At 41.5% G+C, this 19,034-nt stretch overlaps 1 protein-coding gene across 1 annotated transcript; it reads left to right on the forward strand.

Moving 5' to 3' along the window:
* Positions 1-465: 465 nt before the first annotated feature.
* nfe2l3 (nfe2 like bZIP transcription factor 3) lies at positions 466-13,322 on the forward strand. Its single transcript, XM_053613245.1, has 4 exons — positions 466-1,331; positions 5,948-6,055; positions 6,227-6,313; positions 10,166-13,322. Exons 1-4 carry the CDS (start codon positions 903-905, stop codon positions 11,381-11,383), a joined length of 1,842 nt encoding a protein of 613 aa, XP_053469220.1. The 5' UTR covers positions 466-902; the 3' UTR covers positions 11,384-13,322.
* Positions 13,323-19,034: the final 5,712 nt, after the last annotated feature.

Here is a 19,034-nt window from a genome sequence, read left to right on the forward strand (position 1 = left end):
GAAGCCACACCTGAATCTACTGAAGGCCAAGATCAACTGATTAAACAGGTGGAATCAGGTGTGTCTCCTGCTTGGCTGGAATGAAAACCTGCACCCACACCGGCCCTTTCTGGATAAGATTGGACACCCCTGATCTAACCAATAGTCACAAATAGGTCCTCGCTAACTGATTACACCAGTTAAAGCTGTGTCACCTGATGCCTGAGTACAATATAACTGAACCACGTTAGTCAAACTGCTGAGGGAGTGTCCGGAAGTGACATCAGAATTGTTCACAAGTAGCGTTTTAAATGCTTCTAAGCAGCTGCTTCGAATTTTTCCTATATTGTTTTAGATTTTCATAAAGATCTCTAAGGACCGTCTCCAAGCTCTAGACTTCTGAATACCTTCTAGAAAATTATTTTCAGTTATTAGTAAAAAAAACAAAACAAAAAAACAAAAAACAAAATAACAACAACAAAAAAAAAACAGGAAACGTTACAATAGAAACCCCTATGATTGGCTGTAGAAAATGACAGCTGAGGTAAATCGTCCAATCAGAGCTTGTTGCTATAGCATTTGTAAGCGAGCTCATGGTCATTATACAAATAAATATTTCTCCTCGTTGTAGTTTTTGTGTCTTTCGTTTAAGATTGTAGGGGAAATGTGAGACACGTTATATGAGCATGCCGTGTGAGAGTATTAGGCTTCGCTCGGTGTGTGTTGCGGTCAGGTCCCTCGCCGGTGAGATGAGTCCGATCAGGAAGTTAGCAGAAGCCGGGGGTAATGTGTTCGCTAGCTAGGAAACATTTTCGCCGGTCTGGGCTGTTCCCTTTGTCTGAGACGAGGCAGCGCGTGTTCTTTTGTTTGGGCAGCCGGTTTTCTTTTGTTTGAAGAGTGGTGTTCGTGGAGGCTTTGAAAACATGCAGCGCACGAAGAAATGTTTCACGGACGGTCTGATTCATCTCGCCATCCTGTTTAGTTTGATAGATGTTCGGGTGGACATTGATTCCTATTTGAACAGCCCGTTCAACTCGCCGTTAATAGAGATAGAAGGAGGGCTGAGCTCTGCTTTCGTACAGACCCCATTTAACCATTACCGGGAAATTGCGGCCGGTCATCACGTGCACACCAAATGCCCCGAATTAGAAGATTACTTTACGAGTCGGAGGCTGCTGAATGAAGTGCGCGCGCTTGGCTCGCCGGTTAGTTTCCCTACGCGACTCAGTACGTGGCTCGTGCACCTGGTGCCTAACGGCGTGGGACCGGAGGAAGCGCAGGACAATAGCGGGTATGCGGGCGATGAGGACACGAGTGATGAAACCCGTGGGAATGAATCCGACAACCATCCGGTGAGTTGTTCGCCTCTGAACTTTCCCAAGAGCAAAATAGACAAACCTTGCTGAACAACTTTAGATTAAATGTAAGGCAAGATAGCAGCACAGCTAGCTCTCCTGTAATAAAACTTGTAATGGTGACGAAACGGAGCATCTCTGGAACGTGTAGGACATGGGGGGGGGGGGGACAGTAGGACACTGGGAAACCATGTTGGACACGGGGGGAGGGGGTGTAGGACACGGGGGGAGGGCGTGTAGGACACTGGGAAACCATGTAGGACACTGGGGGGGGGGACAGTAGGTTACTGGGGGGTACGGGGGGGACAGTAGGACACTGGGGGGACGGGGGGGACAGTAGGACACTGGGAAACCATGTTGGACACGGGGGGAGGGGGTGTAGGACACTGGGCAACCATGTAGGACACTTGGAGGGGGACCGTGTAGGACACTGGGAAACCATGTAGGACACTGGGGGGGGGACAGTAGGACACTGGGGGGGACGGGGGGGACAGTAGGACACTGGGAAACCATGTTGGACACGGGGGGAGGGGGTGTAGGACACGGGGGGAGGGGGTGTAGGACACTTGGGGGGGCGTGTAGGACACTGGGAAACCATGTAGGACACTTGGAGGGGGGACCGTGTAGGACACTGGGAAACCATGTAGGACACTGGGGGGGGACAGTAGGTTACTGGGGGGTACGGGGGGGGACAGTAGGACACTGGGGGGGACGGGGGGGACAGTAGGACACTGGGAAACCATGTTGGACACGGGGGGAGGGGGTGTAGGACACTTGGGGGGGGCGTGTAGGACACTGGGAAACCATGTAGGACACTTGGAGGGGGGACCGTGTAGGACACTGGGAAACCATGTAGGACACTGGGGGGGGACGGGGGGACAGTAGGACACTGGGGGGGGGACGGGGGGACAGTAGGACACTGGGGGGGACGGGGGGACAGTAGGACACTGGGAAACCATGTTGGACACGGGGGGAGGGGGTGTAGGACACTTGGGGGGGGCGTGTAGGACACTGGGAGGGACGGGGGGGACAGTAGGACACTGGGAAACCATGTTGGACACAGGGGGAGGGGGTGTAGGACACGGGGGGGGACAGTAGGGGACGGGGGGGACAGTAGGACACTGGGAAACCATGTTGGACACGGGGGGAGGGGGTGTAGGACACGGGGGGAGGGGGTGTAGGACACTTGGGGGGGGGCGTGTAGGACACTGGGAAACCATGTAGGACACTTGGAGGGGGGACCGTGTAGGACACTGGGAAACCATGTAGGACACTGGGGGGGGACAGTAGGACACTGGGGGGGACGGGGGGGACAGTAGGACACTGGGAAACCATGTTGGACACGGGGGGAGGGGGTGTAGGACACTTGGGGGGGGGCGTGTAGGACACTGGGGGGGACGGGGGGACAGTAGGACACTGGGAAACCATGTTGGACACAGGGGGAGGGGGTGTAGGACACTTGGGGGGGGGGCGTGTAGGACACTGGGAAACCATGTAGGACACTTGGAGGGGGGACCGTGTAGGACACTGGGAAACCATGTTGGACACGGGGGGAGGGGGTGTAGGACACTTGGGGGGGGGCGTGTAGGACACTGGGAAACCATGTAGGACACTTGGAGGGGGGACCGTGTAGGACACTGGGGGGGGACCATGTGGGGGGGGGGGTAGGACACTGGGGGGGGGGGACCGTGTAGGACACTTGGAAACCATGCAGGACACTGGGGGGGGTGGCCGTGTAGGACACTGGGAAACCATGTAGGACACTGGGGGGGGACCATGTAGGATGGGGGGGGGGGTGTGTAGGACACTGGGAAACCATGTAGGACACTGGGGAGGGGGTCTGTGTAGGACACGGGGGAGACCGTGTAGGATGGGGGGGGTGTCGTGGGGGGGGGGGGTGTGTAGGACACTGGGAAACCATGTAGGACACTGGGGGGGGACCATGTAGGATGGGGGGTGTAGGACACTTGGGGGGGGACCATGTAGGACACTGGGAAACCATGTAGGACACTGGGGGGGACCATGTAGGACACTGGGAAACCGTGTAGGACACTGGGGGGATGTGTAGGACACTTAGGTGGGGGACCGTGTAGGACACTGGGAAACCATGTAGGACACTGGGAGGGACCATGTAGGATGGGGGGGGGACCGTGTAGGATGGGGGGGGGGGTTTAGGACACTGGGAAACCATGTAGGACACTGGGGGGGGGGGGTCTGTGTAGGACACTGGGAAACCAAGTAGGACACTGGGGGGGACCATGTGGGACACTGGGAAACCATGTAGGGCACTGGGAAACTGTGTAGGACACTGGGGGGGGGGGGACCATGTAGGATGGGGGGTGTAGGACACTTGGGGGGGGGACCATGTAGGACACTGGGAAACCATGTAGGACACTGGGGGGGACCATGTAGGACACTGGGAAACCGTGTAGGACACTGGGAAACCGTGTAGGACACTGGGGGGATGTGTAGGGCACTTGGGTGGGGGACCGTGTAGGACACTGGGAAACCGTGTAGGACACTGGGGGGATGTGTAGGACACTTGGGTGGGGGACCGTGTAGGACACTGGGAAACCATGTAGGACACTGGGAGGGACCGTGTAGGATGGGGGGGACCATGTAGGATGGGGGGTGTAGGACACTGGGGGGGGGAATGTGTAGGATGGGGGGGTGTAGGACACTTGGGTGGGGGACCGTGTAGGACACTGGGAAACCATGTAGGACACTGGGAGGGACCGTGTAGGATGGGGGGGGGGGTGTAGGACACTGGGAAACCATGTAGGACACTGGGGGGGGGGTCTGTGTAGGACACTGGGAAACCAAGTAGGACACTGGGGGGGGGACCGTGTAGGACACTGGGAAACCATGTAGGACACTGGGGGGGACCATGTGGGACACTGGGGGGGACCATGTGGGACACTGGGAAACCATGTAGGACACTGGGAAACTGTGTAGGACACTGGGGGGGGCCATGTAGGATGGGGAGTGTAGGACACTGGGGGGGGACTGTGTAGGATGGGGGGGGTGTAGGACACTTGGGTGGGGGACTGTGTAGGACAATACTTATAAGAACTTAACATTTATATCCTTCTTTTTTTTTCATATAGTCATGACCTCTGTTCCTGATCTGTCATATTTTAAAGCAGTTGTCTGTTCAACCCACACACTAGGGCTACAACTAACGATTATTTTCATAATTGATTAGTTGGCTGGTTATTATTATTATTATAATTATTTTTCGATTAATCGGATGGGGCGGGGCAACCTTTCAGTACCTTTTATTTTTTTTATTTTTTAGAATAAAATTCACAAACTGTGTGTTACAAATATAAATTCAGACTAAAACTTTACACAACTGTTTGTCCAAAACAGAAAAGAACCCAATACACACACACACACACGCGCACGGCCTCGTTACTAACACATCACTTCCATTATAATAAACGATAGAAGTTACACTGCAAGTGTGCAAATACACCATATAATGACAATAAACTTCAATTAAACTAAACCTTTTAATCAGCTTGCACCAGTTTCCCCTGCCCCTTACACACAGTGGAGCATTTTGGACATAAACATAAGTTTGTGCTCGTTCATCAGTTTGATTTCCACGGTGTTTAAAATGCTCACTGTCTTAGAGGACTTGGAGGTCGCACACTTTCTTTCTCAGTCACGTGACACTTTCGCCTCCATCTGATGATGACTGAGGTCATGTTGGGAATAAAAGGTAACCCTGACAAAGTAAACTGAAGAAAGTCATTGTCGGTAATTCTGGGTGTTTGCTAATGCTAGCGTGCGTATGACGTCATGCGCCGTCGTGGCTTATACTTCCGGTTAGTAAAAAAACCGCTAGTGTTATATTTGAGATATTACCTTTCTAAAATCCACACACTAGACGGTAGTGCATAGTGTAAGTGTACAGTAGTTCATTTGGGATAAAGCTTTAATATTTACTCTCCGAAGCGTGTTTTCTGAACAGAAGTAACGTAATGAGTAAACATGCCCCGTGCCGCACGCAGACCAACTAAACCATAATGAGATTTGTTACAGCAATTTTCATAATCGATTATTATTGATTTTATCGATTAGTTGTTGCAGCTCTAACACACACAGACACACACACATAGAGAGTTACTGACGGACTGTAAAGATGATAAACATACAGATCCCAGGTTATATCCAGTGTGTTGAATTTTTCTGAAAAAGCTGAAACAGCTATTTCAAGAGCCAGACACTGGTTGATGACTTGTTTTTTTTTTATTTATTGTCATGCATCTTTTTAAAGAAAATGATATTGACTTGCCAGTGAAATTGTTCTACAAGCCAGTTTTCTCCTTCATTCCTTTACACTGCATGGACCTGAGCTGACAAGAACAATAACCATTTTTTTTTTAATGTAAGGAAAAAGTGATCCTCTTGTGCAGCCTCTCATCTACAGGAATGTTGTTGCATTTCCTATGTTGTGTTGCACATGCTCACTTTCTAACTAACATGTATGGCACATTATGTACTTAGCTTTTCTTGTGCCCCACATGATCGCTATATTTATTTTCTTAATGCTGTTTGATTTTAATAGTTATATAAATTCTTTCTCTATTTCTGCCAATTTCCAGGAGGCCATTTTAACACAAGCAGAACAGGATATTGTGAAAGACTGTGAGGAAGGAGTCAATCGTGATTCACCAACTCAACTCTTTCAAAGCTCACCACAGGAACAAGAGGCAGGCTAACATTATTATTATTATTATTATTATTATTATTATTATTATTATTATTACTACTACTATTATCCTGATCCTGTTATGTTTGTTTTATGTTTACTGTCTGTGTGGTCAGCCTATGAACTATTATAATAATGGTATGATATAATGGTGTGATATTCTGTTTGAAAGGTTCTGTTAAGTAGCATTGGTCTACTTCCCCCTCGTTCTGGTGTTGAAGTCCACTCTCAATGGCCAGACTTCTTGTCAGATTTAAATGTGAGTATTTTGTCCCTTGAATGATGGAAAGAATAGTCTTCTCTCATTGTAGTGTTTTGGTAAACACAAGGTAGAAGGTAATAGTATGAAAAGCTACTTTTTTTTTTTTTTAACTATAAATCTAAGTGAGCAGACACAATACTAAAACAGTTCATTAGCTCAGTCCAGCACCTGGGATATTGTATCATTAATCATTTAGTTGTTGGGCCTAGGCTCACTCAGTTAAACCTCCTTTTTAAAAATATGCTGTGTCCCCAAATTCTACAAAGGTGTATTAGTATCCCGCTTTCAGTTCACGACACAGTAGAAGAGAAATAGGAATGCAATTCCAGCTAAATGCTTGGTTCATGCCAAGTTCAACAGACCATCTCGTGTAATGTTTTATTTATTTTATTTATTATTTTTTTAAACAATTCAAATTTTCACAGCCTTGGCTTCAACGATCTTCAGATAAATCTACAGAAGTTAACAAATGTTTTTTGATAATCAGAACTGTTTGTCATGAAATGCATTTGCATGTTACAAGAGAAGCTGCCAAACGGGATTCACGGCCACATCTAGATATGTAATATGTAAGATCAAGAGCTTGATGGAGCACCATAAAATTTGAGAATACTTAATTGGACTGCAGTTTTCATGTCATTTGAGCATTACTTACTAAATCTTAAGCTATTTTTTTTGCTCTTTACTTATGGAATTATTTGTAATAAATGCATAGATCTGATGTTCTCCAATTTGATATGATGAGTCACCTCAATGAGAAATTTCCATCTACCATTCTGAATTTCTGCCATTGCACCAAACACTTTTGCATCAAACTTGGCAGACATTTCAAGAATGAGGTCTTGAGAGATTCTTTTTTAAGTTTTGTCTAATTTCACCATTAGATTATGCTGTAATCAGGAAAACTTTTTGTTTGTTTGTTTGTTTTGGAAGTGTCTAGTTTAGAATCATGTCAAATCAGCATTTTTTTTTCAAAATATGTATATATATTTTTTTTGTCTATGCAGAGTACTTGGAAGCTAAGGTCACTTGATTCTATACCCACTATTGTGTATTATGCACCATTTGGAATTTCCTGAAAATTTTTGTCCAATCTTCACCACTTTTGGCTCGGGTCAACTTCAAAGTTGCACAAAAGTTATCAGATAGATTTTTAATATTTGAAATGTTCGCCCATTGCATGTAAACAATGATGGCGCAAAACTAGAAGTGTGGTTGTATTTTGGAAACATGCATATGGATTCACAAAATCATGTAAGTTATGACATGTACTCATCAAAATGAATCCAAAAGTTTGCATGCATGCATGCATGTCGACCCACGGCAGGTCAGAAAACCAATGCTAGGTCCTATCATGCCCATGCAGCATACAAAGCCGTTTCTGTTAGAATGTTAGAAAATAATGCAAATTAATCTCTGAAACCTGATATTTTAACAGATGGCTCTCTTCATATGGTCTGTAGAAAGAAGTGTCCATTTTAATCATTGATATGATTTTCAGTGTGTGTTTGTTTTTTTGTTTTTTGTTGTTTTTTTAAAGTGTGTTTTTTTGTTATTGGTGAAACCTTTTGTAGGTGTAAAAATATGTATGCACACTCAGCACTGTTGGAACTGCACATGCAAAGAAAAGTCAAAAGAAGTCCAATCATAAAAGTGTACAGTTAAGGTGACATTAAAATACCCATAGTAATGCATAATCTGTGTTTTTGAGCAGAACAAACATTTCAGTCAGTTACTAAAAATGTATAAAACAGCATGCACTCAACAAGCTCTCACAATGTTTGTCAACTGCTGTTGTTGTTTTCCTACCTGTTTGATGTCTGGGTGTTAGTACATCACTGGCTTCTTTTCTTTTTCAGGACATTCCAAATTTTTGTACTGACTAGGCCCATAGCTTGTGCAATGGGTCTGATATATATATTTTTTTAATTCCCCCCCTCTCTTCTCAGCTTTACACCCTTTGACACTGAGCACAACGTGATAAAGCGATGTGAATCGTCGATAAATGGTGCTTTCTCACCGAACGTGAAACGATAGCCTTCAGCTATTTCACGCCTGCACGATAGATGGTGCTGACCAAGAATGCATTTTACGCCTACACGCTTGGTGGCGCAACCCACTATTCAGCTGATCGGCCTATCATCTTTGACCACTGAGAAGAATAATCACTTAGATGTTGGCGCCTAGCTCCACAACACAAACTGTTAATCACAGAATAAGAAAGAAAATGGATTTTGCTGTGACTTATCAAAAAGTTATCTGTTCTCAGACACCAACGATAACAAGAACTCCATATCCATTCTCTTCTCATCCGGAATACTTTTCTTTAGTGTTTTACACTGGTCTTCAAAGCAGCTTTGTTTTTTCAACAGCTGTGGCTCTGGGCTCTAAAGCTCAGTTCATTGTGGAGCGACGGGGGAAAAATCGACACACTGGTTGGGGCGGGAAAAAAATAAACTCGCTTTGTCACGCTGCGATTGATCACGCCCGGTGTGAATAGCTCCATAGAGATCTCTTGTTTAGATTCAAGAGCATCATTGTGTCATACATTTGCGTTGATTAATCGCGCTCCATGTTAAAGGCCCTTTAAAATGACTTGTTTTTCTCCAATAGACAACACTCTGGTCTTCATGTGGGTTTATCCTTTTTAACAACAAATGTAGTCTTCAGAGGTGAAACCCATAGTTCAAACCAAGAGTAGACATTCAGAGCTAATTTAACAGGTCACACCTTGGGAAACATACACCTGTCAGTCACATGTTCCATATTTTTATTTACTTATTTATTTTTATCAAAATGGATAGGTTCAAACAAAAGGTGCCATGTTCTAAGTTTAACATGTCTTAATGTAAATATCAGGGAATGAAAACTGAAATTCTGATCTATCATCTTGTATTCATCTTTTGATCTCAAACCCAGATATCTTCAGTGTATAGCACACAAAAAAAGAATTGGCTTTGCCTTTCCAATACTTTCAGATCAGATTGTATATTCAAAAGGAACTTGCAGTGATAGGGCTGTACTAACCCATTAGCATTTAAAAAGTTTAAGATTTTGCTTTGGCCTGGTGTTGTTTGTAGCCCATATGCCTGGGCTACTCAAAAACACAAGATGCACACTTTTTTTTTTTTTTTTTTTTTTAGGTTATTACCTAATTTCATATTAACAAACATGTGTGTGTTCACTTTGGTAGTTTATTTTTAGTGTTTGATTTAATTTCTGTGAGTTTCTTCTGGGATTGGTTTCTGATGGGAACTTTCTGTGGTTCTTGAAAGTTTGTGAAACCTTTAGATTTTCTAAATATCTGCAAAAATATGGCCTAAAACATGTAGACAAAGAGCTCTCTAATGAGGTTGGACTCCACCAATCCATAGTCAGACAGATTGTGTACAACTGGACTGTTGTTACTAACTTCTAAGTAACTTCTAAGCAACTAAAGGCCCATCTCACATTGGGTAATGTTCATGTTCATGAGTCAGAACATTGAACAACTATAGTGTGCATTGCAGGGTTGCAAAGAGAAAGCCACTGCTCTTCAAAAAGAACATTGCTGCCTGTCTGCAGTTGCCACATATCACATGGACAAACCAGAAGGCTAATTGAGAATGTTTTGTGGCTGGATGAGACCAAAATAGTAAAAAACTGTCACCGAGTGGTGGTGGTTTTTTTTTTTTTTTTGCAAATTTATATAGCGGATGTCAGCGTTAATCTAATAAGCCATATAAGTCTTCATAGTCCGGGTTCCCTATTTTGATTGAATTTGAGTTTGCAGTATCATGTGAGTCGTTTAACTTTTATTGCAATTTATTATGCTGGCTATTGTTCTGATACCCCCCTTCCCCTCCCCAGGATTTTGAGACGTTGATCGCACAGCAGGTGCCTTACATGGACCCCATCAGCTACAATGCCAGCCTTCAAGATGCCATGGTTAGCAGTGGTGGGGATTACAGACCACACCCACCTGGAGGTGGAGCACATGCCACACCAGGCCAAACACCTTCTCTCTTCAACTTAGAAGCTATTAACTCCTCTAACAGAGACACACCTAGAACAGATTTTGGTACTCTGGCTTTGCCTCCTTTCTCCTCATTAGGGAACAGCTCTCATGGAACCTCCCACTCCAGGGTGGGTGGTTATTTGGATGAGGCTGTGTTTGAGCAGATAAATTTGTTGGGTCTGGAGGGCCTGGCTAGTGTGGAGGGACCGGTACTAAGTGGAATGGATGGAAGCTTAGATGCTTCATGGCTAGAGGGCATGGACTCTGACTCTGGCCTGTCACTGGAGACCAATTCCAGAAGCCCTGCCTCAAGCTCTACATCATCTTCAGATTCGTTTTGCGAGGGTGGAGCCGCGGGGTACAGCAGTGAAGTAGAGTCCCTTTCAAGTAATGGTAGAGCTTGTGCATCATCATGCTACAATTGGCCACAAATAAGCCTTAACAAGCACATTTGGCATGATCACAACTACTCGGCCCAGTCACCTGAAGACCATGACCCACAAAGCTGGACCCGATCTCCTAAAGATATAAAACAGGAAGTAATGAGTGAGGATGAAACTGGAGTGGGGGAGCCAAGCCGGGATGAACGGCGTCTACAGGCTCTTGGTCTTCCATTTTCTGCCCCTGAAATTGTTAACATGCCAGTGGAAGACTTCCTGGAGCTTCTTGAAGAACGGAGCCTATCCACATCAGCGGTCACACTCCTGCGGGACGTGCGCAGACGTGGAAAAAACAAATTAGCTGCACAAAACTGCAGAAAAAGGAAGATGCATGCCATCTTGGGCCTGCAGGCTGAGGTGGAGGGACTTGTTGCTCAGCGCGATGCCCTTCTGCGTGAGAGAACATGCACCACCAAGGCTCTGTCAGCTACAGCCGAGTGTTTCAAGACACTTTCTCATGTTGTGCTGAGGCAGCTGAGGGATGAACACGGACAGTCACTAAGCCCAGAGCAATACACACTCTGCTGTGGCACAAATGGACGCGTAGTGGTCCGACCTCGAACAAACGCTGTGAGAATGACCACAACAAGGGCCAAAACAACGAAGCGGAAGAAGGATAAAAAACCTTGACTATTTTGATTTCATGTGTGTCCGTCCTAAAGGGCTACTTGGTCTAGGACTACTGAATGTTCCCCTTTTAATTATTTAAACAAGAAGTGACGATAAAATTACAGTATAATGGACTAAGGATTATTTGCTAAAAGGTGTAGCAAAAGCACTGGGCATGTATAGAAGTATTTTAAAAGAAAACGACACGCAGCAGGGTTCCCCCTTCCCAGTCCTGGAAAGTCTAGTACAGTTGGTATTCATCATTAAAATATAAATGACACTTTAACAGACATGACATTAATGGAAATATGAGGGTATTAATGCAGGTCATTCTGTGTTAAGTTTCTGGTGTTAAAGGGTCTTTAATTACTATGGTGATCAGACTCCACAACTTGTTATGCAATTGTAATGCTGGTTATGCAATTATTTTACAGTTGTCAACCACATGACTGTTCCACTATGGCCTTAATTAGTCCAATTGTTTGGTCTCAAGACATTTGTATTGACCTCATTTGGCTTTTTATTGCATTGTAAAAGGTTGTGGGGTTTTTTATGTTAATGTTTTTGTTTATTTTATGCATATGGACAAGTATATAAATATTGTGAGATTTTGAACAGAAGATTTATCCTAACTGACAGCTAGAGTAAAATATCATATTCAAATTTTTAATTCCAGAATTAATGGCATAAAGTGAGCAAAATGATTGAATTGTTTTGTGTAATGTTTATTTTACAGTGTCCACTGTTGATTGATTTTCTCATTTGAACTACTTTTATAAATAATGTAAATTTGAGATGTAATACTATACCACAATGGACAAAATGGAATGTTTTAAATAAATCAAAAGTAATTCGTGTGTGTGTGTGTGTGTGTGTGTGTGTGTGTGTGTGTGTGTGATTAATCTCAGTATATTTCCATTCAACCCCAGTCTTGAACATGTTCTCTGATGTTACTTTAACCAAATTCTGTTTCCCCGAGGTCTAAATGTGAATTTGCACAGGCACCACAAAATATCAATTGTAACCAGTCGGGGAAAAAAAATTCACATTTGTATGTATCGCAAAAATTTTTGCAAAAGTCATTTTCATGATGGATGCCAATAATTCTGCAGTTCAGTGTACCTTGTATTGTGGCTATTAAAATTATGTATGCTACATCTGTTATTGCAGCACTATATATAGGTGCATCTCAAAAAATTAATATCGTGGAAAAGTTTGGGGGTTTTTTTCTCCATAATTTAATTCAAAAAGTGGAACTTTAATATATTCTAGATTCCTTACAGAAAGTGAAATATTTCAAGTCTTTTTTTTGTTGTTGTTCTTTTTTTTATTATTATTCTTGATGCTTACAGCTCATGGAAATCAAAAACCTAGTATCTCAAAATATTCAAATAAAGAATTTATTTGAAATATGCCTCAGCAGTGCAACAGGCTGATTGCCTCCATGCCACGCTGCATTGCTGCAGTAATTCCTGCAAAAGTATTAAAGCCCCGACCGAGTATCGAGTGCATAAATTAACACACTCTTTTCAGAAGGTCGACACTTCTGTATAAATTCTCTAATGTTTTGAAATACTGGATTTTTGATTTTCCATGAGCTGTACGACAATCAAGATTTTTAAAAAAAAGGCTTGAGATATTCCATTTTCTTGAAATATTTGTGTAATGAATCTAGAATATATGAAAGTTCCACCTTTTTTTTTTTTAATTATGCAAAAAAAAAAAAAAACTTTTCCATGATATTCTTTTTTTATTTTTTTAGATGCACCTGTATATAAAACAGTCACCAAAGTTCAAGCTTGGTACTGACGCAACTTTTCCTCCCGATTTCTATTCTGTATGTTTATTTGCAAATGTGTGCTGATTGTTTCACATAAGAATGAATCAGTCAAGTCAAAATATGTTTTGTTTAACCTAATATGGAAAAATCTCAAGATGAATAAAGGAGAAAATGATTTTACTGATTCTTACTTTTGGTTTGTTGCATCTGCTGCATGCATTCCTAGGGGAGCACAGAACTGATGGAATTAGCTTTCTTCCTTCAGTAATACTCCTGAATCTAAATATATCATCTAACTATAAACCCCTTCATCAGTTGAATCTATCATTTTAGAGCTTCATTACTGTAGCTCCACATGAATGCAGTTTAGACACCACTAGTTACTATATTTTGTATATTGTACACTGTGGCATGAGGCTTGCAGATAGGTTGATCCTGCTTCATGAGCAGTCTACTCTCCAATGTTTCAACACACTTGATTAATCTAAGCAGGGCCAGACAAAAATTAAGGCTGGGAGTCTCAATAACCCAAGCCACTCTGTATACACCCAAGTTTTTTTTAGACCTACTGTCTACTGTTATTAGCAACCCCTGTACATCTGCTCATTCATGCATGTATATAATCAGCCAATCATGTGGCAGAAGCTCAATGCATAAATCATGTAGGCACTAATGTCTTTTGTTAAGCCATGATTTTTGACCATCACCAGGAGAGCCAAACAAGCAAAGTGTTAAATCTCAATCCACTTATAACCATCATTAAAATTATTTGTACATTGTAAATTATTTGTTGGCCTATGTAATCCTTTTTTCCCCCAAAATTCAGCCTGTTTCTCTTTTGGTTTGAAACCAAAAGTGTACTCTTCGGCCTAAACACACTATTTCTGGACAATATACCTGACCATCACACCCATCTTTGGTCTTTCCCAAAACTGTTGTCATGAAGTTTGAGGCACACAATTGTTTAGAATGTCTTTGGATGCTAAGTGAGCTCCATGAATGCATGGTGTGTTAAGGTTGGAGTAGAAGAACTTAAGTGTCCTGCACAGAGGCCTGACCTCAAGCCCACTGAACACCTTTGGGATGAACTGGAATACCGACTACACCCCAGAGCTCCATCCAAAACCAGAGCCACGCTCCAAAATCAAGTGTAAAGCCTTCCCAGAAAAGTAGATATATTATAGTTAGTTAGTTAGTTAGATAGATAGATAGTTAGATATATAGATACAGTGCATCCGGAAAGTATTCACTGCGCTTCACTTTTTCCACATGTTGTTATGTTACAGCCTTATTCCAAAATGGATTAAATTCATTATTTTACTCAAAATTCTACAAACAATACCCCATAATGACAACGTGAAAGAAGTTTATTTGAAATCTTTGCAAATTCATTAAAGATAAAAAACAAAAAAGCACATGTACATAAGTATTCACAGCCTTTGCTCAATACTTTGTTGAAGCACCTTTGGCACCAATTACAGCCTCAAGTCTTTTTGAGTATGATGCTACAAGATTGGCACACCTATTTTTGGGCAGTTTCTCCTATTCTTCTCCTCACTGAGAATGTTGATCACATATATGTTTCGGTATAGATAGATATACACAAAGATATATTGAAGGGTGCCTCATATATATATATATATATATATATATATATATATATATATATATATATATATATATATATATATACATATATGTGTGTGTGTGTGTGTGTGTGTATAAAATATCCATCGAGTGATTTGTAATAAGTTATTAATTAATATTTATCTTTCAAAATATCAAATGATTTACTATTCTTAGTTAAAGCATTTACCTTACTTTTCATCTTTAACCACTAGAGAATAATGACGAATATTGTCTGAACTTCTGACCGAGAGAAAGTATATCTAATCAGTATGTTTTGGGAATAGCTAAGCTCGACCAAATCCAACCTTGAAGGAGCTATGTGTCTGTGTGTGTGTGTGCAATCTTTTGTCACAGGACGTTCGGAGGTGAACTGATCATCTGACGAGACAGAGTGTACGCAGGCTGAGAGTTAAATTTTCTTCAATTGATTGCATGTTTTGACTCCTGCTTATTCATCATGTCCTCTCTCTCTCTCTCGCTCTCTCTCTCTCTCTCTCTCTCTCTCTCTCTCTCTCTCTATATATATATATATATATATGTATGGTGCCAATACCTGTAGACTTGATTGGATAGGATAGGATTAGAAAAAAAAAGTGAAAAGTTTTCACGATAGGATTAACTAGATAGATAGATAGATGTTGTGCTACTAGTAAATAGATAGATGGAGAGAATGGTAGAAAGATAAATGGAGAGATGAACTGATACTTGTAGAAAGATAGAGAGTGTTTTAGTGTTTGAAAGACAGATGGAATCAGAGAGTGATATTGTACTTGGTCATTTGTTTATTAAGGAAAATGATCCAATATTACATTACTGTGAGTGGCAAAAGTATGTGAACCTTTGCTTTCAGTAACTGCAGCTAAACATTTGGGGTAACTGTTGATCAGTCCTGCACATCGGCTTGGAGGAATTTAGCCCGTTCCTCAGTACAGAACAGCTTCAACTCTGGGATGGTAACAATGATCTTGAAATTCCTCCATTTGTACACAATCTGTCTGACTGTGGATTGGTGGAGTCCAAACTCTTTAGAGATGGTTTTGTAACCTTTTCCAGCCTGATGAGCTTCAACAACTCATTTTCTGAGGCCCTCAGAAATCTGCTTTGTTCATGCCATGGTACACTTCCACAAACATGTGTTGTGAAGATCAGACTCTGATAGATCAGGGATAATAAATAGTTCTTTAAATAAAACAGGACGCATGCTCACTCACTCACACCTGATCGTCATCCCATTGATTTAAATCACCTGACTCTAATTTCACCTTCAAATTAACTGCTAATCCTAGACGTTCACATACTTTTACTCACAGATATGTAATATTGGATCATTTTTCTCAATAAATAAATTACCAAGTATAATATTTTGTCTCATTTGTTTAATTGTGTTCTCTTTATCTACTTTTAGGACTTATATCTTGTCAAATCTGATGATGTTTTAGGTCATATTTATGCAGATATATAGAAAATTCTAAAGGGTTCACAAACTTTCAAGCACCACTGTAAAATGAAGAAGAAAAATAAGTTTGGGAAAATAAGTTTTGTAATTATATGTTTATATGCTATGCAAAGCACCAGTAATAATAATAATAATAATAATAATAATAAAGTACAACTGTATGTTAGCTTTGTTTAGGACTGCAATGCTATGAACAGTTTTACACTGAAGTCATTGAACAGCTAATAACTTCAGTAAAATATAATTCATATTAAAACTATCATGACTTCACAAATAACTGATACTTATAATCATAAGTTGCTTACAAGCTCATTAGTTCCTCGTTATACAATTGCTCTTTTTGACCGTATAGTACATAGATATAGAAGGGAAATTATTTACTGTACAATCGCACTATCCAATGTCACACAATTGAGGATGGTTCCCTTGTGAGTCTGGCTCCTCTCAAAGTTTCTTCCTTACATCGTCTCAGGGATTTTTTCCTTGCCACTGTCACCTCTGGCTTGCTCATTTATATTTGTAATTTATATATTTCGGTAAAGCTGTGTTGTGACAATGTCCACTGTTAAAACAAATAAAATTGTCCACTGCTATACAAATAAAATTTAACTGAATTGAATTAAAACATCAGTTGTGCTCTTCGCAAGCTTCCTTCTTGGTCTTGTAACTCAGGCACTTCTCGGCATGTTTAGCATGATCCACCAGTCCAGCGTAAGGCTTTATTCCAGCCAATGCAGCTTTGTTTCACCATCTCGTAGTGGTTGGCAGCAGGTCTTAGGCAATCTTCAGGCGAATAATGTTATTCCTGCTGTCCTCATGGTTCAATTCCACTGTTATCTTTGAACAGTTTGATTAGTCTGTCCCCAACGTTATCCACAGATTTGTCTTTTCTTTGTTTGGCGTGAGGGGCGGCTGTGGCTCAGGTGGTAGAGCGGGTTGTCCGCTAATCGTAGGGTTGGCGGTTCGATTCCCGGCCCACATAACTCCACATGCCAAAGTGTCCTTGGGCAAGACACTGAACCCCAAATTGCTCCTGATGGCAAGCTAGTACCTTGCATGGCAGCCATGCTACCACTGTTGTGTGAGTGTGTGTGTGAATGAGAACCAGTGTAAAGTGCTTTGGATAAAAGTGCTATATAAGTGCAGACCAATCCCAATCTCTTTGAATAGGGCAGGCTGCACAAATGCACCCCAAATTTTTGTCCCATCCAGTGGGCATGGTATTCACATTTTTGTCTGCATTAATGTTCCCAGCATTTGCCCCTTGACCTGTATCTCTCTCCATTTGAGGCCAAACAGCCTGATGAAAATTTTTGTGTACTGTGCATTGGTTAGTTTGCATGTTGTCCAGTGCTTGCATGTCATTTGAGTTACTATATCCTTCCTGGCAGATTGAACCAATCTGGCCATTTTCCTCTGACCGCTCAACAACAAAGCGTTTCAGAATTGTCGCTCATTTCGTGTGTTTTTTTGTTGTTTTTTTTGCACCACTCTGTGTAAACCCTTGTGTCTGAAAATCCCAGGAAATCAGCAGTTTCTGAAATACTTAAACCAGCCCACCTGGCACCAACAATCATGCCACACTCAAAGTCACAGAGATCACACTTTTTCATTCTGATGTTTGATGTGAACATTAGTTGAAGCTCTTGACGTGACTCTGCATGATGATAACAGCTTGACTGTGTAGCTGTACAGATGTTCCTAATAAAGTGCTGTGTCTCTGAAATACAATAATAAGCATATGTAAGCTATAAAGAATCAAATCAGTGTTTGAAAATAGCATACACACTTAGTTAATCAACATAAATGAAACATAAAAATCTTTATATTTCCACAGTTACAAGGTTGTACAGACAAGCAGTGATCCCTTAATAATAGCACCTCTATCAGATCAGATCAATTTATACACTTTAATCATTCTGCAATATAAGATTCTTAAAACTTTTTTTTTTTTAATTTTGTGGAGTTTTTTGTGATTGTTGCAGCCAAAATGCTTGATTTAACTGCAGCTTTTCTTTTTTTTTTAAATTTGCTATGCAACTTGTAAAGTTTTTTGTGGAAAACTACTTGAATTGCAAGAATTGTCTTGCATGGTCTTTCGCAGTGATATTGTTTGTCAGTGAGACCTTTTAATCTCATCAAGCTGTACTCGTGTTCGACACACATGAATTGAAGAGGGTTTTGACTGAATGGATGTCACATGACACATCTTGGCCAAAATCTGCAGAAAATCTGCAGTCATTAAACTCCTCCAAATATTGCGGCGTTTCCTTGATTTTGTGTTCATTTCTGCAATCGCAAAATCACAAAATCCCGGAGGGACTATCAAACGAAGCTTCTGAAGTCTTAGAAACTTTCTAATGGTTTAAAAACTATTTTTTGAGTGCACTCAATATGCATGTTTAGAAAATTATAGTTCACCTTTCCATCAAGTAAAAAAAGGAGTTCCTCAAGGATCTATTTTAGCTCCCCTTTTGTTTTCTATTTTTATCAATGACTTAGGCTTTGGAGTGGATTCAGCTAATGTACATCTGTATGCTGACGACACGATCATTCATACTGCAGCATCATCTTTAAATCAAACTCTACTGAACTTACAGAATGCATTATACAACATTCTATGTCACCGTTGTTGAAATTGATTTTAAATTTTAAAAAAAGACAAAATACATGATTTTTAGTCGTACTCATTCTAAGGTAAGAGTAAATCAAATGTGGTCATTTCAACTTTAGATGGAACAAACATTGAAAGAGTTAGCTCTTATAAATACTTAAGTATATGGTTGGATGAAAAACTAGCTTTTAAT

Source organism: Ictalurus furcatus, chromosome 24 (assembly GCF_023375685.1).
Source record: "Ictalurus furcatus strain D&B chromosome 24, Billie_1.0, whole genome shotgun sequence".
Classification (NCBI taxonomy): domain Eukaryota; kingdom Metazoa; phylum Chordata; class Actinopteri; order Siluriformes; family Ictaluridae; genus Ictalurus; species Ictalurus furcatus.

Coding starts and splice junctions, on each gene's coding strand:
- nfe2l3 (XM_053613245.1), top strand. CDS start 903: ATGCAGCGCACGAAGAAATGTTTCACGGACGGTCTGATTCATCTCGCC. Junction 1,332..5,947: donor ATGAATCCGACAACCATCCG/GTGAGTTGTTCG, acceptor GCCAATTTCCAG/GAGGCCATTTTAACACAAGC. Junction 6,314..10,165: donor ACTTCTTGTCAGATTTAAAT/GTGAGTATTTTG, acceptor TCCCCTCCCCAG/GATTTTGAGACGTTGATCGC.